The sequence below is a fragment of the Lepisosteus oculatus genome, chromosome 1, assembly GCF_040954835.1.
Source record: "Lepisosteus oculatus isolate fLepOcu1 chromosome 1, fLepOcu1.hap2, whole genome shotgun sequence".
Lineage (NCBI taxonomy): Eukaryota > Metazoa > Chordata > Actinopteri > Semionotiformes > Lepisosteidae > Lepisosteus > Lepisosteus oculatus.
This window is the reverse complement of record NC_090696.1, coordinates 29,718,501-29,743,577: the sequence shown is the minus strand read 5'-3', so window position 1 is coordinate 29,743,577 and position 25,077 is coordinate 29,718,501. Positions and strand designations below refer to the sequence as shown.

The 25,077-nt window shown below is 38.8% G+C and overlaps 1 protein-coding gene across 2 annotated transcripts in view; it reads right to left on the bottom strand.

Annotated features, from left to right (window-relative positions):
• Positions 1 to 25,077, bottom strand: part of LOC102690931 (von Willebrand factor C and EGF domain-containing protein) — a 63,653-nt gene that overhangs the window by 16,990 nt on the left and 21,586 nt on the right. The window contains exons 5-20 of one of the 2 annotated variants that reach the window (XM_069189163.1): positions 24,423 to 24,542; positions 23,658 to 23,813; positions 19,901 to 20,017; positions 18,656 to 18,778; positions 16,882 to 17,001; positions 14,072 to 14,194; positions 12,761 to 12,886; positions 10,497 to 12,229; positions 7,495 to 7,585; positions 6,700 to 6,782; positions 6,226 to 6,313; positions 5,727 to 5,812; positions 5,073 to 5,190; positions 3,261 to 3,346; positions 733 to 829; positions 76 to 158 (exon numbers count right to left, since the gene is read on the bottom strand). In XM_069189163.1, the coding sequence (XP_069045264.1) occupies positions 76 to 158; positions 733 to 829; positions 3,261 to 3,346; positions 5,073 to 5,190; positions 5,727 to 5,812; positions 6,226 to 6,313; positions 6,700 to 6,782; positions 7,495 to 7,585; positions 10,497 to 12,229; positions 12,761 to 12,886; positions 14,072 to 14,194; positions 16,882 to 17,001; positions 18,656 to 18,778; positions 19,901 to 20,017; positions 23,658 to 23,813; positions 24,423 to 24,542 (3,350 nt within the window). Of the gene's footprint in view, positions 1 to 75; positions 159 to 732; positions 830 to 3,260; positions 3,350 to 5,072; positions 5,191 to 5,726; positions 5,813 to 6,225; positions 6,314 to 6,699; positions 6,783 to 7,494; positions 7,586 to 10,496; positions 12,230 to 12,760; positions 12,887 to 14,071; positions 14,195 to 16,881; positions 17,002 to 18,655; positions 18,779 to 19,900; positions 20,018 to 23,657; positions 23,814 to 24,422; positions 24,543 to 25,077 lie in introns of both variants that reach the window. The other variant, XM_069189170.1, reaches the window with a different exon arrangement.

Below are 25,077 nucleotides of genomic sequence, written 5' to 3'. Positions count from 1 at the left end.
TGGCATCATCATTTTTTTTGCTCTGATTTTTGTTAAAATAGAATTCTATACAGTCCAGGAAATGCTGAGACTAACCAGACAGATGCAGGTGAGACAGGGGTTTGATTGTGAAAGAAAGCTCTCGTTGATCTCATACACCAAACCTCTGTAGCTGCATCCTGAAAATGACATTAAAGTTAATTTTCTCTGCACCAGAATTACTGGATGTACAGCATAATAAACCCATGTCATAGCTCCAGTCTATTAGATGCGGATCAGAAACCATACTAAGTGAGAAACTGTAAGAACATGGAAAAAAGGTGTATACAGTACTACTTGATACATAAAAATCCATATACTTTAATTGAACTATTAACTGTGACCTAATGAAGCACACAACAAAAATGTTTATTATTATAATAAGAACACAACTTCCTGTGTTTAAATGGTATCAAGTGTCAGGCTGAACATGAATGTTTAAGGAACTGTTATATATGTTATATGTTTATGTACTATATATGTTATATATACATTTTGGGGTTATAAAGACTTGGCATTCATGAGTGCTTTTGAAATCACAAAGTACAAAGTACATGGTAACTTGTAAAGCCTCCAATTCACATCACAAAATACACTAAATTTTCAGGTATGAGTAGCACTATATTGCCTAAATATATAGAATTTTATCTTCTAAATGTGCTTTATTAGTTATTACTAATTGGTAAAGTGCTTAGTATATTGTGGAGTTCTTACCCATGGAGCAGTCAGGGCAGCACTGTCCTGGGACCCTGATTGGATGAGAACAGCTCTCGATGCATTCTGTCCAGTGACACACCACCTTGCCAGCAGCCTGCAGCACACAGAATGTCTCACAACTCTTGTCCAGGCCCTCTGTGTTCCCCTCATTCACACTCTCAGGCCGTCATTAATCCACAACTTACCTAGGTGTACTAAGGTAAACATTACAATTGTTTCTGCTCAAGGGACCTTCCCAGACCTCAGTAAACACCCTCTTGGCTTTGAAGTTAGAAGTGTTTACTCTTCCCAGTGTCACAAACTATCTAAAATCTAAGAGACACTTCAGTCACCTAAAGCTGTAACAATATGTTTGGCAAGCTATAACTGTCCTGTTGTAGGCTTGACTATTTGCTAATTAATATGCTCTTCTCTTGGGAGTTTAGGTTGGGTAATACTGTATTTCTTTAATTAATTGGTGTTTGAAGCAAATGATTGGCATATTTTGCCGGCTCATTAAGAGAATTGGTCAGCTTTTTTGCAAGAGTTTTTTCTGTGCTCCCCTTGAAGTCTGGCATGGAGTTCATCATAAGAGCTCAGCCAAAAAGTCTGTTTCAGTGTTCTGAGACAGAACCTGTAAAGCTCCAGTATCAATTCATTAAAGAAGTTCCTTACAGCTCATTAGTAGCATTCTTTTTGTTTTTTCTAGTATCATTCCCTGCCCACCAAAATCATTACGTTGTGATTATATAACTGTACTTTTCGTTTGGTAAAGATTTGTATCAGGGGTGTCAAGCTCAAGCTTCTGGAGGAGCCAGTGTTTTTCTGAATTTTGCTGCTTCTGTGCTCTTATGCCGGTGTCACACTACATGACTCGACACGAGTCAAATTTAACGACTGCAGTTGCTGAATCTCGCTGCCTTTTCTGTCCTAGAGGGTGTCAAATTATATGACTAAGAATCACAGGGGGTGACTAATTACATGACTTTTCATTACGGTTCCAAATCTCGTATTGCGCCGCGAAAGTACTGTGAGGTCGCCTCATTTTGGCAGCCAATCAACGTGGAGCACACCGGAATGAGAAGAGAGACACTGCACGAAAGCAAACAAACAACACGGAGAACAAGCAGGTAGTTGCCGGTGTTCCTGTAGATGGATTTTTTCGTAGCGAGTCCCAGAGAGTCATAGGGGCTGGTAGGAGCACTGTGAGTGAGTCGCGGAAGATGTCACACTACACAACTGACTCTCTATAACTCGCTGTGACTTTCTTACGATTATGTAAATGAAGGCTACAATTGAAAATCGTAGGAAAAGTCGTGTAGTGTGATGCTGGCTTTAGTTACTTAGCTGATATAATTATATAATTAACTGCATAATTGTGAATTATTCTAACCAGTCTTGGAAATGTTTTATAAGTAACTACAGTATAATGGAGGTGCATTACTCTTATAGTAATCACCTACAAGAGACATTAAGCAAAATTCTTTAAATGTTTTTATATCAATTTGTATATACTGTATAAGGAAATAATTAAGTTTAATGTTTAAATGACTACTCAGGTTGGACCAAGAATCAGAAGACACTAGGCATTCCAGAAATATGAAGAAATATTCAGGAAACTTTGGCAACATATTTCTCAGTGGGATTTCAATACAGAATGAGTTATTGCATTTGGACAGTATCACATATGGATTACAAAGCAAAATTTCCCAATTTGGATTTTTTTGGGAACTATATCACAGATTTCATTAGATAGCTCAGTAAACTGGAATAACCCTTTGATGGAGATCATCAGAATAAGTACTTGTATGGAGTTGTTTCAGAAAGAACTGATTGGATTTTATTTTCTTAAATGTGAATTTGTTCACTATGACTAAATGTCTGGAAATGCTTCATTATTAAAGGGAAATTGCAACATTATCTTTATGTTTAAGGGTTAGAACGAATCAGCATTGATTAATGCATTTCAACACCACCATGAAAGTAAAATGTTCAAGTATTCAATGTGTAAAACCTCCAATTTACATTACTAGATGAAATTTATGCACAAGGTATGCACAGCACTGTAAACAAGTAGGCTTGTGAATACATCTCTTTTAGTACTGCTCTTGACTTTGAGACCGTTTTGCTGACAAATACTGCTTACTTGTTAACTCTGCATGCAGATAACATTGGAACATTTCTGCAATGAAGTGTCTGCTGTATAACCTGTACTTACTTGCAAGTACATCGCAGTACTTGAGACATTACAGTGACTGTTGAACAGGAAAGGCCGGTTATAAGTCTTGCAAATTCCCACTCTTTGTTCATTTTGTTACCGAGATCTACTAATTGGGCTGAGAAACTGGGACTGCAGTTCCACTTTAATTACCTCTATGAATTGGTTGAATTGGTCTTTGTCAAATACCGACCCTATAAATATTTTTCACTTTATTGACATTGGTCCTTGTTTCCTTATTTCTCATGTTGCTTCAATCTGGATCAGGTCAATTATTAGAAGTTCCATGTAATTCTCGCACACTCAGACCCACCGTCTCTTTACTAACCTGACACACACAGGTCTCACAGGGGTCTCCAGGAGACCAGATCTGTCCCACTGGAAACTCCAACCCATTGTCATCCACAGAACAGCCTGCTGAGGAAAAAGAGCATCACTGTTCCTTGCAATCATACATCCAGTTTGTCTCTAGATGATCTGTAGTTTCCCTGTTACTCTCTCCTATTGTGGTTCACTTCAATAAGAATAAACATATGTAACGATCTACATTGCTTACAAATGAGAACTCAGTGGCCATAAAATGAATACAATTTACTTTGTATTCCGGGAAGAAGTACAATATACCTGTTTATGTATATTTATAGAGCCATATAAACTTTTATTCTTCTCGTTAATTTGTCTCAGAGTGAATCTCAATTGGTACTACTCCCTGCTCATAGAGTAAGTAAAATCCTCTCATGAGACTTCCTGGGAACTAATAATTTGCATGTATGGCCAAGCAATAGGGTATGCTATAATAAGCATTCATTTATCCAGATTTGGCTATTGAGAAAAAGTTATCATTGAGAATGACAACATAGAAAATAACAAGTAATAGGTTTATTCCATGCTGAAAAAAAGAAGAAAGAGAACACAACGTTTCGGCCGTGGAGCCTTCTTCAGGTGTGAGAGAGACAGGGCAGTAGGCAAAGGTAAAGTAGCGGGAGAACAAAGGTTGAGAGGGAGGAGGAGTGAGAGGCGGGAGCAGGGGACAGAAAGAGAGGCCAATCAAGAGGTGTGAAGTCAGAATGGGTGCAGAGAGGTGTGAAATGAAACTTCCAATGAATGGAGAAAATTTAAAAGAACAGTAATCTGTCGTTAAGGGAAGGGAGAATGTGTGATCCTAGCTGCAGAATAATTTTAGTTTCGGTGGTCTTTCTAATGTATGAGTTCGGAAAACCGTCTTTGAGAACACAGACGGAGAGATTAGAGTGGTCGTGGCCGTCAGAGGTGAAATGAGAAACAATGGGCTTGGAGAGATCTTTAATCTTCACAGCCCTGACGTGTTCTCTGAAGCGGTCTCCGAGTCTCCTGACTCCACACGGAAGTCACACAGTCACACAGTTCCACACGGAAGAGTGGTGGAAGAAATGTTAACCGTATATTTGAGGGACGGGTGGAAGTTGGTGAAATGGTGCAGGAAGGATTCAAGCTGATTGTTGGAGCATGTGGCGGCACCGACGCAGTCATCAATATATCGTTTGTAGAGGTCAGGGACATAGCCAGTGTAGGAAGCGAAGAAGCGTTCTTTAGAAAGACCACCGAAACTAAAATTATTCTGCAGCTAGGATCACACATTCTCCCTTCCCTTAACGACAGATTACTGTTCTTTTAAATTTTCTCCATTCATTGGAAGTTTCATTTCACACCTCTCTGCACCCATTCTGACTTCACACCTCTTGATTGGCCTCTCTTTCTGTCCCCTGCTCCCGCCTCTCACTCCTCCTCCCTCTCAACCTTTGTTCTCCCGCTACTTTACCTTTGCCTACTGCCCTGTCTCTCTCACACCTGAAGAAGGCTCCACGGCCGAAACGTTGTGTTCTCTTTCTTCTTTTTTTCAGCATGGAATAAACCTATTACTTGTTCCTTTGCAGCCTACGCATGCTGACACAGCTACCCACCTGAACATAGAAAATAGCCATTTATCCAGCATGGCATTTGCTTTCTAAAGGGTAAAACAGCTTAAATTGCCACACCCAAGAATGGAATACACAACTTTCCAGACACAAAGCTGGAGCATTAACCACTACTGTACACTGCAGCTCCTGTTTGTGTGTTTTTCACGTCTTTTTTCCTTCAGCTCTGCTTCCCTCTCTCTCACCTTCTCTCTTCTGTGTCTGAGCACAGGTGGGGCAGCAATTCCCTCCTTCCCGCAGCCAGTCTTCTAAAGGACAGTCCAGTGTTGGACAGGGGGGGTAGAAACAGTCAACCTGTCCATTCTGGATAGAAGCAGACAGAGACAATGGGATAGCAGGCTGAGACGACTCGCATAACAACACGCAACACCAAGCATCCGAAGAAAAACTGAAGACCGCTATAATAGGAAGCCTGAACCATAAACCCTGCTGCGCACTGGTGCCTTAAAGCAGTGGACTTTTTTTAACTGGAAGGTTGTGGGTTCGAATCTCAGGTGAAAAGCTGCTGTTGTACCCTTGAGTAAGGTATGTCACCCATATTGCTCCAGTAAAATATCCAGCTTTACAAATGTAAATCTCATTGAATAAAAGCACCAGCCAGATGAAATTTGTAAAAGTTGTTAAATAGTTATTAAGTCATATTTTTTACAAAGATGGGTATGGGATAGTGAAACAAACAGACATACTCACAGTGAAATAAGGTCATCTAGCCAACAGACGAGAGTCGCAAAGACAAGGTGAGGCTTGAAGACAACATAGATATAGTAGAAAAGAAAGTACATGTGTATAGAGTCAAATAGATGGGCTGGCCAAAGGATGGACAGAGTCAGAGAGCGTACCAGGCAGACACAAGTGGCACAGCTGTCACCAGGTGAAGAGAACTCTGAACCTTCTGGGTACTCCTGGCCGAGGTACATGCACTGGACTGAAATACAGACAGACTGTAAAACAGTATGAAATCTCACAGAATACTAAGACTGCTACTGCGACTGGTAATATGCAATAAAGAGTTATTTGTTGTGTGAATTTGTTCTGTGTTTGTATGCTGTGGCCATACTGCAAGAGGGAAGACTGGCACGGAACTGCTGTAAATGCCTCATGCATTCCTTATTGCAGTACACCAAGAACAATGGGATACAGAACCTATACACAATTGTATAATCCATAATCAATAATCCTTCATCTTCCAAAGCAATATTCCTTAATTCCACTGCCCCATGTTTTTTTTAATTTGCAGACAAAATTATGGACTGTTGTTCAATCAACTTTGATAATGCTGTTTGAGCAACTTTGATGATGATAGCAAACCCTATTTAAATACAATATAACAGTGCAAACCTGGGCACAGTGGGCAGCAATCAGAGAGCACAGGCTGGGCACAGCTGACAGGAGGACAGACTGGAGATAAACATGTCACATTGCCTGCCTGTAGAAAAAAGCAGTCATCACTAATATTCAGAACTTAGATACCCACTCATTATGACATTTAATAAGAGATGTGATGGACACTTGTAAAACATTAGTACAGCTCTTCTCACGTGAAAATAGTTCCATGGGACTGACAGATTTGTTATTACAGAATTTCTAAGTGTTTGAAAATACCTTAAATGTGATGCAAATTTCTTAAATGACATTATAATACAATGTTTTAAAAATGTAATAAAAGTTCCATCTGAAAGCGGGACAGCTGTTCCTTCAGCATATATATAAAATAGAGCTATGGTGTCTTAAATAAATTGATACAAACAGAAACAAAACATACATATCTACACATATTTACACAAATATATACACTGAGACGCCCACACCCACCAGACAGAGACATAGTGTGCAGCTATCATTTTCAGGAGAGAAAGTATGTTCGTCCTCCAGAACTAGACCTTGGTACAGGCAACCTGAACCACAGAAAAACAAACACCAAGAGAAAAAGACAGGGGAAGGGAGTTTGGAGTGTGAATGAAGTAAGAAAAATAAACATACATGATCATGAGCATCAAAAAATATGATTAATATTTATTAATATATCACTCAAATATAATTTGTCTTGAGAGCTCAGACTTTATCAGCACAGTTGACTCTAAACCACTCCTGGAAGGTCAGTTAGGCAGTATGTACAGTATATGTGGAGGAGCAGGAGTGTAACATTAGAATTTGAACTCCTTCTGAACTGCTGATAAATAACACCATGTAGTGGTTAAAAATGATTATGTAAACTGTTTTTTCATGTATCTTTTATTAGATATTGTATTATGCTTCAATTATGTTGAACATACTTTATAAAAGGAAATTACATAATACCTGATATTACTGAGCATCTGTATATACTTCATCACTACTGACTAGGTTTTTCAATGCCAGTCCATAAACATGATTTACTACAATCATACTGTCGATCAGATCTGCATCACCCCCTTTCTCAGTCCCTGGAAAGACATTGGTCTTCAGCTAATCTGGTCAACAGTCTCTCTGTAGTTCATCAATCACTACGTTCTCTGCCAGTCTGAATTACTCCTTTGGTCCCTAGCGATCCATATGTTTACTCTTGCTCTGTCAGTCTGTGTCTTGGCATGTCACTGTCCCCCAGCCAGTAGTCTGTTAGGGACTCACGCTTGCAGGTGGGGCAACACTGGTCAGGGTCCCAGGCTGGATGTGTACAGGAAACTGTGCAAGTCACGTCATGGCAAATCACAGAGCCTTTCTGCCGAACACAAGGACAAAGGAGAGTTTGTCTTCTTTTCACCATTTTTTTATGGACAAGCTCAGTTTTAAGGCATTTTATGATTGACTTGATGAATTACTGAATATACTTCATCTCATTAACAGAATCTCTATTGAGAGTGAAAAGGATTAAAGTATAAAGTGTCATTCAGTGAGGCTGGAAAAAGGTCAGCAAGTACTGATCCCAAATGTAAACTCAGCCTCAAGAGTACTTCAGCCCTGAGAACAGTTTAGACCAGAAGACAGTTCAATCCTAAGGACAGCTTCTCTCTGAGAACTAATCAGTCTTTAATTATATTTTCCGCTATTACCTATATAATCATCCCTTGTTATATAAGCACAATTGGTTCCAAAATTTGTGCTCTACAAAACATCTCAGATTCCCTACAAAAATGTTCATAAATGGGTATAAACCTGTTGAGTTTAGGTAGTTTTTTATGTATTAAATAGTTTGGCATAATAAATGGCTAGTTTACAGTATGTATATGCTACAACAAGAAGAATTTACCAGCACGTCATTTTTGTAATTCTGCATTATGAAGCAGTTATGTGGATAAAAAAAATTGTATGATCTTTGTAGTACACATGAACCATATGAAATGAAACAATCTGTCTGGAGATATTGATAATGTGTGTTCATCGAGCACATAATCAGAATAAAACTTTTTTTATTTAAAATGTTAAAAGTCATGAATCAATATTATTTTTACAACTATACATTTAAAATATTATTCTACATCATAACTTTTATAATATCCTTATAATCCCTGTATAGTCTTAAGCAACTGTATAGCAGTTCTGATGTTTAGTGACATTAAGACTGTACATTGGTGTCTTATTATGAAAACAATACAATTCCTCATTAATTATATGACTTACATGCTTCATTAGTCATTAGCCAATGCATAAACATAAACAGCAGTTACATCACAATATTTAGCAAATTGAAGCATTATGTCCTATCCTATACTGTACTGTAAGCACTCAAAATATATATAAAATAAAAAAAGTAAAAACTAAATTTCTTGGAAAAAACATCAACGAGAGTCCATCTCTTAAAAGTGAAACTCTGCTGTTTAAATGAAAAACTGGTAGAAATGACTATATCATGAATAAACAAAAACTAATAGTTTTCTATAGTGGTCACTTAATGGTACTTAATTCTTGGGTGTTTTCTAATAAAATGTAATTTCATCATGCTTGCCTAAGACAACTACAGAAGCACATTGCAGCCATCAAAGAAAAAAATATTTCATGTGGTATCTTGTAATTACAAGAACATGATCTCGTTATTACAAGATAGTAACTTATCTAGTAATTACAAGAAAGTACATTACTGTGTATGTAATGTGATAATTACAAGCTAGCAACATTGTCACATAACCATTAGTTGACTTTCCGTTTTAAGCAATGGAATCAATTGCAAGGTATACTCTTTCTCATTTAAGGATAAGTATAAGTATCCTTATGGTTATAATGATTGTGTTTACATTAGGTACAAATTGTAACATTTCATTACGGAAATAAGTCAGTGCACATTCTGCATATTGTCACAAACACTGACACCAGCTGAGCTATCGATGGTTTCAAGTTCATTCATAATGTTTGTTCATACACTCAAATGGTCATTGAAATTTCTGAATTAGCAGATAATTTACTATCTCATAGTTACAAGATAATGTACTATCTTGTAATTAAGATATCATTTTCTCGTTAGTAAGAGATACCACATTAAATATTTTTCATGTTTATATATATTATAATATATAATATTTATTATATTTATAAATATATATTTTTTCCTTGATGGCAGCAATGTGCTTTTGTAGGTAGCATCCAAGAGGACAAAAAAATAAATACAGAAGAACAAACAACATGCTTTGCGTTTGTATCAGTGTGTAAGTTCACTTGTCTAACAAACGTAGGTATGTACAGTATGTACTGTATATAGTATTGCTTTTTATCAAGAAACGAGTGTATTACATAGCTTTCCAGGTGATTCTGAAAATACTTGCTCATGATTCTGCTTTCTCATACAGCAAATAGTGTCTCTTGTGTCCTTCCAAACAAACCACCATCATTATTTGACACCTCTCTTAGAATCGTGGTATTACATACTGCAGAATTCAGCTAGAAGCAATTCCATTATCAAAAGAAGGCAGGCAGCACTCCTGCTGATTGAGTCTGGCAGTAAGATGTTTAACTAATCAAAACAACTCGTGACATTCTCAGACATCTGGTCATCCGATTATGCATTCTCTGTTCATATTTAAACTATTCCTATATCATGTATGCCATTTTACATTCTGTTTTCAAATACTGTATATGCTTCGTCCCTGTCCTTTCCTTTATGGTAATACAGCCTGTGCTGTGCTCGGATGAAAGGTCCCTGAAAGTCATTTTAATTCATAGCAGAAAAGACACTGAGTTTGTTCTGCATTCCAGATGGATATTCAATCTAACCTACTTAACTGTGTCTTCTTGCGTCCCAACAATTATCTTCATAATTTATAAAAATAACTTGTTACTGTACAAACATTAAATGGTTTGTCTACAGGAGAGATTTAATTAGGTTACATTCTCAGCTTCAGAAAGACATGAAAGGTGTTCTACAGTTCCAACAAGAAAAAGCAAAACCCTATTTTTAATACCGTTATTGTACAGTAAATATCTTTATGCTTTGGGTTGATTGAATACACTATAATTCCAGTAACCCTTTGCCCCTATTCCTGCTCTCTCCCCTGATAAATAAGATAAATAAAACTTCTTATTTATTTGTACTTTTCAGCGTGGGATTGCATTAACTTCTGAGTATTCCGTTCAGAGAATATAGCTCATTGCAGAAAAGTGTAAGTCAAGACAGCTGGAGACAATAAGAAAAGGTGTCCTACCAGACAGGTGCAGTTGTTGCAGTCTGCGTCCAGCCAGCTGCTGCCTTCACTGTACTGTGTCCCCTGATGGAGGCAGAGTACTGCAGTCAGTATTGGGAGGGGGGCGGGGAGCGGGGCTATCCCAGACCCAAGGGGTGTAGTAAGCGCTGGAGAAAGGGACAGTGAAGGTAGTGGAGGTGTGAGTGGAGCCCCTGTGCTGGAAGGGGTGAGGGCAGGAGCAGCAACATCTGTAGGAGGGGGGTCTAAAGGTGCAGCCCTCATTAGTTGCTCTCCTGTGGCTGCATATGGATGGATATGAGGTTCTGCATCATAGTCACCTCCTATGAATGGAATTGAGTTCTGTGAACTAGGCTGGAGTGGGATGGATACAAAGGAGTGGAGTGAGCTGCTCTGTGAGTATGAGCACTGTGTGGTTGAGGTCGATGGAGTTAGCTGCTGTGCCTCAGTCCGTAGAGTGAAGGAGCTTAGGGTTTGAGTTGTGACAGGCACTGCTGTTGCTGGATAAGGCTGTATTGAGAGAATTGTGGAGACAGACCATGCAGACTGTAGCCATTTGGAGAGCAAGGCAAATGTTGTGTGGCTTTGAGTAAGGAAGTCGTGTGAAGTCAGTGGAGGAGTGGGGTGCATTGCATTAAAGTCTTCTGGGCTGGAGAAGTGTGTGGAGTGAGGATCACTTAGATCAAGGCCGTTTAATAATGTCTGAGCCAGATTCTTCTCTGTATGGGGAAGGAAATTTGAGGGGGCTGAAATAGATTCTTTTAGTGGGGTATAAGAAAGGTGAGTGAAAGCATTTATGTCTTCTTTATATATGTACAGAGGACATGAAGTGGGGTATAGTTGGAAATCTGGAGTAAACCTTTTTAATGGGACATTAGGTGGTGGCAAGTTAAAGACAGGGGAAGCTGATGTAGTCATCATGAAGAGAGGAGATACAGAGGTAATTTGTGAATGAGAAGGGACTCTAGAAAGAATATGCGAGGGAACAAAGGCCAAAAGACTAGGTTGTGAGAGTGGAGAGGTCATAGGTGGTATAACTGGATTGACAGTGTCCTCATGGTGGGTGCATGATTTGGGAGTTACAATGGGAGAAAGAGGGGTTGGAGTGTATAAAGTGAAAGAGGGCACTGGTGTGACCTGAAGGGTGGATGGCACAGCAGATACAACATATGTAGAGGTAACTGGAGGCACCTCAGGAAAGGAAAAAAATTTAGGGAGAGTGTGCAATGTGGGAAGAATATTGTCTGAGGCCTCTGAGGAGTGCAGAGCTCTATGGTGATTGTTTGAAATAGGAGGAAATATAGAAGCTATATATGAATATAATAGTAATAGTGGATGGGTTTGTAGAAGAGATTTTGAGTTTGCATAGGCCTCACTTGTGGGAGAGGCTGTAGAATGAGGTAATGACTTTCCATCTGTTGAGACACTGAAGGACTGCAGTGTAGTAAGTGTCATTTCTGGGGTGAAATCTATCAAGTGCACATGCTTTGTATTAGGAATGTCTTTAAAGGTCTTAACAGAGGGCTGATATTGTGAAAATGTTAAGTTTGAAGTCATTGTCTGTACACTGGAAGGAGCTGAATATGATATTAATGAAGAGGGTTTGGTTGCTGGAAAAGTTGAGGTAGAGTATTTTAGCAAAGGCTCTGTGCTTTCAGGAGCTGATGTACCAATCTTTTTTAGGAGTAGCCTAGGTATTTCCTGAATAGTTGTAGAGCCCACAGGGTCTGGCAGACCTGAAACAAAAAGCACAGTTATGAGACAAAGTACCTTCCACTAAGAATTCTTCCCACAGTCTCTTAAGTCAGGGATAGTATCCGTGGACTGCGGAATAGTTAGTCTAGCGCCCATCTATAGGAAAAGTGAAAAAAACAACCCAAGTAATTATAGATCAATAAATCTAAGTTAGAACTAAACCAGATGATTACAGGCAGAAGGCATTCAGGGAAATGTGGAAAACAAAACTGGATTGAGAACTTGTAAATTAATAAGAAACAAAGAGCGCAGATAAAGGGTAAAGGTTCAAAGTAGGGTGATATAATAAGGGGAGTACCACAGGGATCTGTACTAGGACAACAAACCTGGTCTTTCACTCATTAGGATGTTGAGATGCTAACCCTTTACAAGGGCATTTGTTATTTAGTAGTAGTAATAACAAAAATCCAGAAGTGTGGTTGCAGTGATACCACCACTTTTTGCATAGGCCTGCTAATATTTTGCATTCCTGCTAATATTTTGCATTCCTGCTAATATTTTGGACTTTCTACCTGTGCAGGACTTCGTGTCCTCACTGAGGATGTAGCCTTCATAACAACTGCAGTGAAAACTCCCAGGTGTGTTGATGCAGATGTGATCACATAGGCTGTTCTGAATCAAGGTACATTCATCCACATCTAGAATAACAAAATTATACCACAATTCACATCTGGAAAAAAAATGGCATGCTATCAGTTACAATGAATAGCAGCAAACACAAACGTACCCATTGAACTCAAAATGACAACAGAATACATGAGTTTCCCATAAATATTATTACTATTATTACATAATAACAGCATCCAAACAGTTCTCATGAACAATTGACAATCACTGTGTTTCAACCCTCAGCATTAACAATAAGAGAGTGCTATAAGTTATCAAATTAAAATTCTAATAAAATCACTTTCTTGCGTGATGAGATCATAAGTAGATGTAGGAAAGCATGGAATAATAACTGGAGAATTCAGTTTTCCTCAGATTAGGAGCTCATGGAGTGGAAATTTAAAATGCAGAAATGTTTAAAAATCCTGTTTTGCGGGCACTGTGGTGGTGAAGTGGGAGCTGAGTTTGAAGACAAAATTCTCGGTTTACTTGTTGAGCTCCGTCCCTGTCCTCACCTATAGTCATGAGCTGTGGGTAATGACCGAAAGAACGAGATCGCGGATACAAGCGGCATAAATGAGGTTTCTCCGCAGGGCCTCTGGGCTGACTCTCCATAACATTTATATAAAATTTTATTTTTAGGTAAAAACAGGAGAGCTGCGAACAGAGGAGAAGTAGCAAGTATAAAAACATGATTAAAAACTGGGCAGACACATGTATCATCTAATCTAATGTCGACATGTGCAAGATGCAAAATTTGCATTACATATACCAAGCTGGTGGCCTGTACTTGATCTTAAATATTTTTATGTTGCTTTGTCATTATGCCCATCTTGGTAAAAAGGGGAAGCTATCTAACATACCAAAGAAATACAAACTTAATAGTGTCAATTTAAAACAATTAATTACTTCCAGATGTATCAGCCTGCTTAAGAATTTTGTGAAGTATTTTTATTACAACATGATACGGTGTATAATTAACTGAATGCCATGACTTATTTTTATTAGTAGAGCAAGGTTTCATAAACCACCTCCTGCCATTTAATAGTTTTTCCTCTCACTCTGGCATGCACTTCCAACACACAACACAAAATTCTAGAGCCAGTAAAGACTGAGTAAACGTTTACAAAATAACCCAGCCGAAAAAACGGCACGGAGTGACTGCAGTCCAGCAGACGTGAGAGGAAAGCTGTTGAGGTGGAAGAGAGACAGCTCACCCTCACAGTGCAGCCCGCCAGACAGCAGCCGGAAGCCCTCCGCACAGCTGCAGCGGAATGAGCCAATGACGTTGAGACATTGGTGCTGGCAGGGCGGGGGCAGCCTCTGGCACTCGTCGATATCTGCAAGCAGAGAGGTGGTCAGGGCACGCTTACGAAGCTCTGCCGACATCATTTACTGTACACCCACCCCATTGGCGAATGCTGCAATCACATCCACATGGACAATGTACAGCACAAGAATGAGAATGTTGTGTCCTTCTGACTATCAAAAGCCATGTGACAAGTGAAAAACATGATTAATTCAAACAATGAACATTAGTGCCAGTTGTGTGTTTAACAGGTCAATGACAGCTCGACTGCATCTCCTTGGTAATCTGTAATGACCCATAACTATATATTAATCTTACTAAAAATAAAACAAAGTTGGGGACAGTCATGGATTACAGGTATCTGGGCATGTGGTTGGATTGTGCTTTCACTTTATAACTATATACAGTATTTTAACAATATGTACTACAGTTATACTACTGTATGTTGCCAAATGACTAAAGTCACGCTTACTCTTACATTACAGAATGCCATCTGTAATTATACAGACACAATGCAAATTCCATTTTTTGAAGACTATAACATAACTAACATAAGAAAGGTTACACATGACGGGAAGCCATTTGCCCAGTCTAGCCCAATTAGTTGTAGTTAAATGATCCAAGGATCTGATGAAACCATTATTTGAATGTGGTATTGTCCTCAATCACATAGCTGTATAGTTCCAGACTCCCACAACCCTGTGGATAGAGAAGTGCCACCTTTTCTAGCTATAAATGAACTTTCACATGGTTTTCCCCTGTGTCCTCTGGTTATTTTTCATGAATGTTCATTTTGAAGTTCTCTGGGTTCATTTTGTCAATGCCTTTGAGAATTCTGAATACCTGTCTTAAGTCCTCTTAATGTCCTCTCTTTAGAGTTCAGATCTATCAGCCTTTCAATATACTGTAAGACATTCTGTAAAGTCCTGGAATGCATCTCATTGCTCCTCTCTGGACTGGTTCCAGAGAACCTATATCTTTTTTGTAACATGGTAACCAAAATTGTACACAGTATTCTAAATGAGGCCAAACTACTATAAGTACAATTTTAAAACGATATATCTTGTTCTGAATTCATTACACTTTACTTTATAGCTGAATATTTTGTCTTTTTTATTGTTTCCTCGTACTGTCTGTAGGATTCTTCTATGTTTCATCCTATCTGAGTCTGACTAACAGCTGGAGCCGAGTCCGATTTCATGCACGCTGCATTTGAGGAGTCATCTTCAGCAAAGTACTAAGCAGAGCTTCCCACTGGACATCCTTTGGCATTCAGGACTTCATCTGGCACAAAACCAGTGGACAAGGATTGAACGGCTGCAACTGGATTTGCAGCCTCATTCACACTGGAGAATTAAATTATTTTTCCAAACCAGTGTTTTATGAAGATTAATTCAAGTAAGTAATTGAATATTCACTTCTCTCTGTTGCATGTGAATGTAACTGAATGAGTATTATAATCACGTTTTATAACGGGTATTCTAGTCAAGTGTAGTTTAATGGTTTGGATTAATATCTTGTGTAATCCCCAAGTGTTTGCCCAGCCATTTGTACAACAACAATTTGATTCATTTACATTTGCTCCTGAATTGGTTTATTTTGCATGTTTTGTTATTTTGGTCATAAAACTGTATATTCTATTCTATATTCATTTCTAGTTCTATTCTAGTTTCCTGTTCCAATTTTTAATTGTTTCAGTAAATTCGACTCATCAAAACACCACACAGATTGACACTTCATCAGCAGCCAGAAGAATAGAAATGTTACCTGAGGATGTGTCTAAGCAAACCAATTTCAGATAGTGTGGAGTCACCAGGGGTCACAATAATATGTGAGAATTGTGCATTGCAAACAGGTAGTTTAGAAAAATAGTGTTTTTAAAGGACAGGGTAAATTATTGAAGGACTGCTTCAGTCCTGGAGCCATTTTGGTTACTGTGAATACCTGTTAGAATCCCTGCATAATGCATGCTCAGCAAAAGGGTCTCTGGTAACAACATTCTCAACAACACTCATAACAACACATTCTGGTGGAAGGAGATGTACCACCTGGAATTTCTGAATTGCTGCTCATCTTGCTCTCATCCCATTGGTTTAAAGTAGTCCATCCATCTATCAATTTTCTAACTGCTGCATCCAATACAGGGTAATGGGGGAGCTGGAGCCTATCCCAGCAAGCAAAGGGTACAAGGTGGGACACACCACCAATCGGATGCCAGTCCATTGCAGGGCACATGCAGCCATGCACAGACTCATGCCAGAGCCAGTTTTCCCAGAAGCCAGCTAACCTACCAGTATGTCTTCGGACTGCAGGAAGAAACCAGACCATCCAGAGGAAACCCAGACAAACACAGGGAGAACATACAAATTCCATGCAGATAGCACTGTAGGTCCTGAAATTGAACCCAAAGAACTAGTGCTGTGAGGCACAATGCTAAAAAACCATGCTGTCCTCATTCGAGGTTTAAGCTAGTGTTATGTCAGAATGTGATCTGTAATACGGATCTAATAGCTACTAATTATAAAACAAGCTAAAATGGTTCAATGGCCTCCTTTTCTTTATTACCATTCTTCAAATGTTCTCTAGCTATTCATATTGTGTACACCTCTTATTTTAACAGGCACACTGATTCTGGGCCACACATATAAATAAACATTTGAACTTATATATTAAAAAATGAGAAAATGCATTCCTGAGACATTTGTAGGCTTTGTTTACCTGTACAGGTGTGTCTCTGGGTGCTGTAGCGGTATCCACGGCGACAGGCACAGTGGAAGCTGCCAACAGTGTTGATGCAGCGCTGATGACACCGAGTAGGGCTGGAGCATTCATCTACATCTGTACAGATAAATTGACAGATAAAGAGACAGACAAAAGAGAAAGTGCTCAGTGATTCATAAAGTTTGCAATCCTGCCAAAGCAACTAGGAAAAACAATCAATCAAATGAATCATGATGTTCAAAAGTGGCTGTTAGTACTTTAAAGCCCTTGGGTCGGATTCTCTACTGGTGTGAGGTGTGTAGGAGTTGTGTGAATTTACTGGCACAATTTATTAAATGTAACAGTAAATTGCATTAGCATTTCGTGGCAATTAGGACTCACTCTACAGAATAAAAAACATTCTGAACACAGATTCAAATGACACAGAAGATATGTATTTACAGTATACATACAATATCTACGTAAATACATGAAACAATCTGGCAGGTCGTTTACTTGACTTTTACCAAGATATAACAAATTATATTAGGACCACCATTCAGATATCCACTATCCACTAAACATCCAGGCACCACAAGAAGCATTGTTGTGTTTTGTGTCACTGTCGTGAGAGATGCTGCTTATCGTAAAGTCTCTTCTTCCCTGCATTCCAGCATGCAAAGATCAATAGGTTATTCTGTGGCTACGACCACATAGAGGGGCCACACTGAAAATCTGCAGGAACACTTAATTCTGTGGTTTATTAATAAGTATTACTGTTAGAGTTGTTACAGTTATTGTGTAGCATTTGCATGTTATTCCCATGTTCATGTATGTCTTTCCCAGATGATCCAGTTCCTTACTGCTACAGAAACATGTTCTCTAGATCAACATATTTTTCTAAATTGTCTGTGTGCATGTGCGTGCCCTCTCATGGACTGGTGGCTCCTACAGGATGTGGTCACACCTTGAGCCCCATGTTTTTAGGACATTCTCTGGGTTTCAGTGACCCTCACCAGGAATAAAAACATTAACTTCTTGGATGGTTAAAGGAGAAGCGTCTATAACAACATCACACACAGTCTTCTGGACCGTGTGTATAAACCCTCAGGAATCACAAAGGAATTACTCAAATTTGATACTTATTCTACCAAAGGCAATACTTACAATTTACAGTAGGGTATAGAGAAAACAGAACTAAAAAGTAAGCAACAGCTATCAGTTACACATTCAAATTGCCACAGATTTCAGTTAAAAAATTACCTAATTAGCAGAGTGGCTCTAAACAAATAAACTATGGAGCTGACCTTAAGTAAAACAAGAATTTGGCCCAAAGAAGGCAGCACATCTGTGGCAGACATGATGTGGTCAACAGCAACCTAATCACAGTTTGCTGGTGCTATCTAATCTTTTTTTGCTGTGGTTCAGAGATACAGTAGTTTCCAACACATAACTCTTATGCTGTTTCTTAAATGAAACCAAAGTACTATTTTCAATCACATTGTTGGGTAGCTTGTTCCATACTCCCTCAACCCCCTTGTGTAAAGGGTGACTTATCCAAAGAGTTGTGGGAGTATGGAACAAGCTACCCTTAGCTCAGTTTTCAATGCACTTCCTCTTTGATTTACCTTGGGCCCACTGGTTTGTGTTGAAGAAGTCTTTTGGGTTGTCTTTGTCAGTGACTATGAGGATTGTGAATACTTTATACAAGGAAAGCTCAATATACTGTGCTTAATATTAAGGCTGATAGGTTTGGGTTGAAAACCTTGTTGCCCAGGAGGGCATACCATACCTCTACAAGTACGGCCATTGCGATGAAGGTAGAACCCAGGTCGGCAGGAGCACTGATAGCTTCCTGCAGTGTTCAAGCACTGCTGTTGGCATGGCGACCAGCTTTCAGAACATTCATCAATATCTGGAAAGGCAGATGCCATCAGTGAGATGGGAGATTGGCATTGTCCTACACAGCCTCCCTAGGATGGAAAGTGATCCAGAAACAAAATCGGCATAGACAAACATGCCGAAGGCCAGCCATACAATCACATTACATTTTGCACAGAAAAATGGACAGAACATACAGAAACAGAAAGAGTTCAACAAAAAAAGCTTGGTCTCCTCACAGGTCTACTTTTGTCTCCATCACATGACTCCTGCTGATTGAAAATTTACAGCCAGAGCTCTGACAAAGTTAAAATGGGATTTTATTGTAAATGTCTGCAAATGTTTTTATTAAATGGAGTTTATAACAGAAGTTCCGGAGGAAGGTTAGATCCTAATCTTGCACACTTTTGCCTGCCTACATACACAATACCAGGCTCCCACCCAGGTCTTCCCTTCGTGTATCTCTCTTGCACCTCCTACATTCCCAACTACACCCTTAGAGCAAACTCCCAACTCACTTTGGGCAGCTTATCATCTCAGATAGATGCCATTCCCTCAGCCAGGGAAGTCATGCCAAATACTTACATATTTATCTCTCTATTGCATTCAATAGGATCTAACCAAACTACTAAATTATTTGTTGCTTTGGCAGCATTGTAATTCATCAGATATGACAATTAGGCTCTTTAAATGTGAATTTGAAAAATTTGAAACAAATGAACAACTGTAATATGTAGCATTACGGTATATGTAATATGAGTTTCAAATCATATTGCGATTCTTCTTTTTGACAGAAGTTCCTTGCAACACCAGTTCTGATGATCTCCTTTGTTTCTAACGATGTTCCAAGGTCTTCTCTACAGGGAACTCATATCCATTCTGGGGCTTGTACTCATGAAGTATTGTAAAGATGATATCACCAGGGAAAAGTTCTCTTTACAGTCAAATATGACTGATTCACTGTATTTGCATTAAAGAAGAAAAAACAATCTTTTGGCTATAGAACGATCTTTGGGTATGTATTAGATGGCTCCACATTTGTCATGTTTTTTCTGTTCTTGCTTTTTACTTCTGTTACTTTCTACTTGCTCCTGATCCTGAGAAGGCAGAGTTTGTGTGTTCTGTTACAGTAGATCTGTAGTGAAGAAATGTCTACCTGTGCAAGTGACTCCACTGGCTGTCTCTGTCATAGAGAAGCCCACAGGACAGACCCGAGACACCAGCTCGCATCCTCCCTCATTACATTTCAGCTCACAGCCGTACTGCCCACAGCCTGTTCCCAAGACACAGAACAGGTCGGTTATCACATCGTCAGGCTGCACAGACAGATCCAGCACACTATTAGTAGCTTCCTGGAAAGAGAGAATGATTAAACTGGGATTTGATTGAGACTGTTAAAAGTCAAGTTGCAAATGTACCAGCTCTAAAACAAATTCTTGAAAATGTATTTCCTAAAAGCAGTCCCATACTACTTATTAGGTAGTGATTGAACTTTTAGATTTTTTAGCTTTTTTCTTCAAACATCTTAAGTTTCTTCCTCTTGCTTCTTTAGATTTTCATTAGGGTCCAAAGATTGTCTCCTTTCTTCAGTTTAGATAGCTTTTTAAAACAGTTTTACTTTCCCATGTTCATTTATATCCACTTCTGAGTACATTAAGAAGGGCAATGTTAGGGATTTAGTGGGGATGGCTGGATTTAATGCATTGAGCTCTATGAAATAATTCCAATTGTAACTTGTTGTTGAAAATAATAATAATAATAATAACAACAATAATAATAATAATAATAATAATTATTATTATTATTATTATTATTATTATTATTATTATTATAATAGCTTACACTTATATAGCGCTTTTCTGGACACTCCACTCAAAGCGCTTTACAGGTAATGGAGACTCCCCTCCACCACCACCAATGTGCAGCCCCACCTGGATGATGCAACAGCAGCCATAGTGCGCCAGAACGCTCACCACACATCAGCTATCAGTGGGGAGGAGAGCAGAGTAATGAAGCCAATTCATAGAGGGGGATTATTAGGAGGCCATGATTGGTAAGGGCCAATGGGAAATTTGGCCAGGACGCCGGGGTTACACCCCTACTCTTTTCGATAAGCACCCTGGGAGTTTAAATGAAAGAAGCACTTGATCTTGTTCAGTACTCACTGACCTGTGGCAGTATTTTATTATTTACCTTTTATAGATTATTTATACTCAGCTGTAAACAGGATGATTAGTTTAACTAAAAATATTTTACTAAATATTCAAGTACTATTTGACCTCTACTACTATGATTGACTATTATTAATTAACATATATCACTATTTTAAAAATATGATAACACAAACAATATTAAATTGCAGCAATAGTCACAATTTAGCCATAACAAATGAGCAGTGACATTCCAGAAGTTTATTTAGGCACTTTATTGAAGAAGATACCTACTCAGAGAAAGCATCTGTGTAGTCTTGAAAAGAGCTTAACAAGTGCACATGGATAAAAGAAGTTAAAAGCATGATAAATACTAAACATAAGTGAAAGAAACACATAAACACACATAATCTGCATGGGCAGGGAAAGACAATCACTTGAAAAAACATGCTACTCCTATGCTAAATAGTAATAACAGCGTCTCCAATATCGTCATTACAATGTCTGTTAAGGCCACTGAGAATCGGGGACATGCAGAGCCGGGAGTGGAGAGGAGGTGGGAGCAGGAGAGAGGCAGAGTGGGCACTCAGGTGGTGTGAAGTTAAGAGAGGGGAAGAGAGGTGTGAAGTCAAAACCTGCACATTATCTTACAGGATGATCCCTCCACTGGTACCCTTTCTTTTGACCGCCTCATCATCTCATATTGTCGACCACCTAATCTGCTGTCGACTTTCCTCTCTTTCTCACACCTGAAGAAGGCTCCACAGCCAAAACGTTGTGTTTCTTTTCTTCTCTTTTCAGCATAGAATAAACCTTTACTTGTTCAATTTAACACACGTAAAATACCAACATGGGCAGCACAGTGGCATACTGGTTTAGCATTGCTGCCTTGCAGCACAGGGTCCCTGGGTTTATTTCCGGATGTACTACTAAATTATTTAATCATTTATATAGCATCAATGCCCTCCTCAAATTATATTATTGTCTTATAAGTGCTTATTGTCTACTGGCTTGGACATGGATTTGTTTGTTCATTTTCTAAAATGACACTGCCCTGTTATTATATTAGAAGCACAAAAATAAAAAATGCAACCACCTTTCCATTAGAAATAGAATAAAATACAATGCAATGTGTAGAGATTGTAGCTCTAATATAAAATCAGTTACATTTTACGACAATTATAATCTTAAACAATTATGATATTAAGTAATTAAGGACATCCAGACTTTTGCCCAAACATGAGAAAAGCTCTTTGAAAAAGCTTTCAATTTTCAATTTAACTTAATTTTGGTATTAATGAGCTGCTATAGCCTAAGAAAGGTCTAACACAAGAAGAAATATGTGGAGCCAAAAGGTCTTTTCTGGAACTTACTGTAAACTAGACGTTAACCTATTGCATTTAATCATCTTGCAGGCAATATGAGGGATCAATTTTTTCTCCAGCCAGTAGCCGGTGTAGCCTTTTCATAATATTATAGGAATGTACAGTTGTGCAGTATCCAAAAAATTGTATTCTGCAATGTTTTGTATCTTGTTCTTGTATTTGTATAGCTTGCCATGTTATGTGTTATGTATGTAGCAGATTAAGAAGGACCATTGGTAGGCCTGAGTTTAGAGGGTTACCCTTGTCAAGCATAATACTTAAGAGTTTAGTCCTCTGCCTGATAAAGCAGGTTTAAAAACTGTTGCAGATCCTAGAAAATAACATAAGAGTAATTTCATTTACTTTCACTAGAAACTCCCACCCAGTTTCTCAACTACCACTGCTGATCCCAGCAACAGAACCTCCATCTTTAAAGGATTTAACTTCACACGATTTCTCTGCCTTTCTGTGGTTGAACAAGGATGTGGAATTTGACCATTCAGCCGAAAATGTTTGAGACTGTGATTGCTGGCTGGGGTAGATTGTTATACCCAAGCTTTGCAGGAGATGCCTAATGTGATTGAATATGGCTGTGGACGGACATTGTGGATATTGACTAGGTATAGTTTGCCATGTCCTGACAATTACTTGCTGCTCCTTTGGCTCATATTCAATCCTACTGTAACCAAAAAATACAGTACAAGCTACACTAGAATTAAGTTTTGTGATCTGACCAATCAGATGATCACAGGATCACATGATTTGTCTGGATTGTGAGTAACAAACCTCTGCAGTTAGGAATTCTGTAAGGGCTGGCAATGAATACTCTTGAAAGGTCATTTTTTAAAGATGATATACATTTTTGGATTGAGAACTCATAAATGGCTAGTAGACCAAGAATAATAGTTGTGAATGTTCAAATTTGGGTGATAAACTTAGTGGGGTACCACAAGGATCTATACTAAGATCACTGTGTTTCTTAATCTACTGTATATTAATGTTCTAGATTCTTGAATAGTTGGTAAACTAGTTTGTAGATTATTCAAAATTAGGAGGCTTGGTAAATTCTGTAGAAGCAGCAAATGACATTCCAGATTATTTAGATAACATTAGGAGCACATACTAGTGAGACACCAATAAGATGTCAGGAGTCTGGAAGTCATTGGCAGCACAACAGGATATAGAAGCACATATCCACTAACAAGAAACTCTAACCATGTTATCAGAGTATGAGGGAGTGGAAGGAAGGCTACAGCTGCACACCTGTGTTAGTGTGTGTTTTAGTTTCAGTGTAATATTTTGTGGGTTTATTTGTAGGTTTCACTGTGGGCGTGTCTCTATACATGGTTAAGGTTAGAGGCAATTTGTAGTAAAATATGTATGACTGCATCCTACTCACCCTCCTGACTGGTGGTAACTGCAACAGTCACACATGAGCGCCCATTCGCAGACAGCTGGTAGCCATGGTAACAGTGGCAGCGGAAGGAGCCCATGGTGTTCCTGCAGACCTGCTGACACAGAGACGCCCCTCCAAACCGGGAGCACTCATCCACATCTGAAACAGGAGAGACATGCAGCTGAATAAGAAGTGGGGGTGAACTACAACCTACCAAGTTAATATAGTATCTGCAACACTGTTCAATGCTCACTGTAGCAGGTGAGAACATGAAACTGCCAAACATAATCTGGAAAAGCCAGCATAACGGCGGTTTTTATTCTTATGTTCCTATTGTTGATTTAAACAGTCAATATATAATTCTTTGAAAAACAAGTCATCCCCAGGATCAACAGATCTGTCTAAATTGTTTGAGGTGGATTTAAAGTTCCAGCTAAACTTAATCCCTAATGTTACTCCATTAAAAGGGACTTTATGAACATTTAAAACATATTTATAACATGGTGTATTAGTTTTCTTCTTAAATCTGCCAGCAGCCATATCACTCTGCAACTCACCATGGCAGCGTTTCCCAGAGACATGCTACTTTGACAATATAGAAAAAAGTACACAGTATAGAACACAGGTTTTTTGAGTAGACTGTGTAGTACCAGACACCTGTTGGCTTTTGTTGCCACCCAGCAGACCGAGAGGAATATGCAGAGAAGTGGGGAAACAGAGACGCAGAGGAAACTTCTGCAGACAGAATGACATTCTGATGAGACTCACCTTGGCAGCTCCGCCCATCCTTTGCCAGGCTGTATCCATGAGAACAGCTGCAAATAGGGAATCCTCCAATCAGAACACAGCTGTGCTCACATCCTGCAGACAGGCAGGAGGTGTGACTTCCTGGACAACACAAGATGGTCAGTCACAAAGAGATTGTTTTCTGAGAAGGATTCTGTGACAGGATTACAGGGGAAGAGAAAGACGAAGAAACCAGAGAAAAATGAAAAGTCATACAAGGAGCAAAGACCAAAGGAGAAACAATGGGAAAGACAAAATAAATGATCAGGTAATTAAGTGTTTATACCAAAACACTAGGAGAATCAGAAACAAATTAGATAAAATAGAAGCTACCACATTAGTAGGTCATTGTGATGTTATTGGAATCACTGACATATGGCTATCTTTAAATGAAGGGGAAGAATATAACCACCATTCTCATAAGGGCTTACACACTGTTCTGCAAAAACAGGAAAAACAGATGTCAGGGAAGTGTTGTACTATGCCAATGAGTACTTGAGTCTAGTAGCCTAAGGCAGTGGAATAAGGAGTCTCCAAGTTTATGTGGGTCAGACTCTTTGCATTCCAAATGTATAGTGATAGGAGTATGCTATACCACCAAATACAAATGTTAATCATATGCCAGCACTATGATATT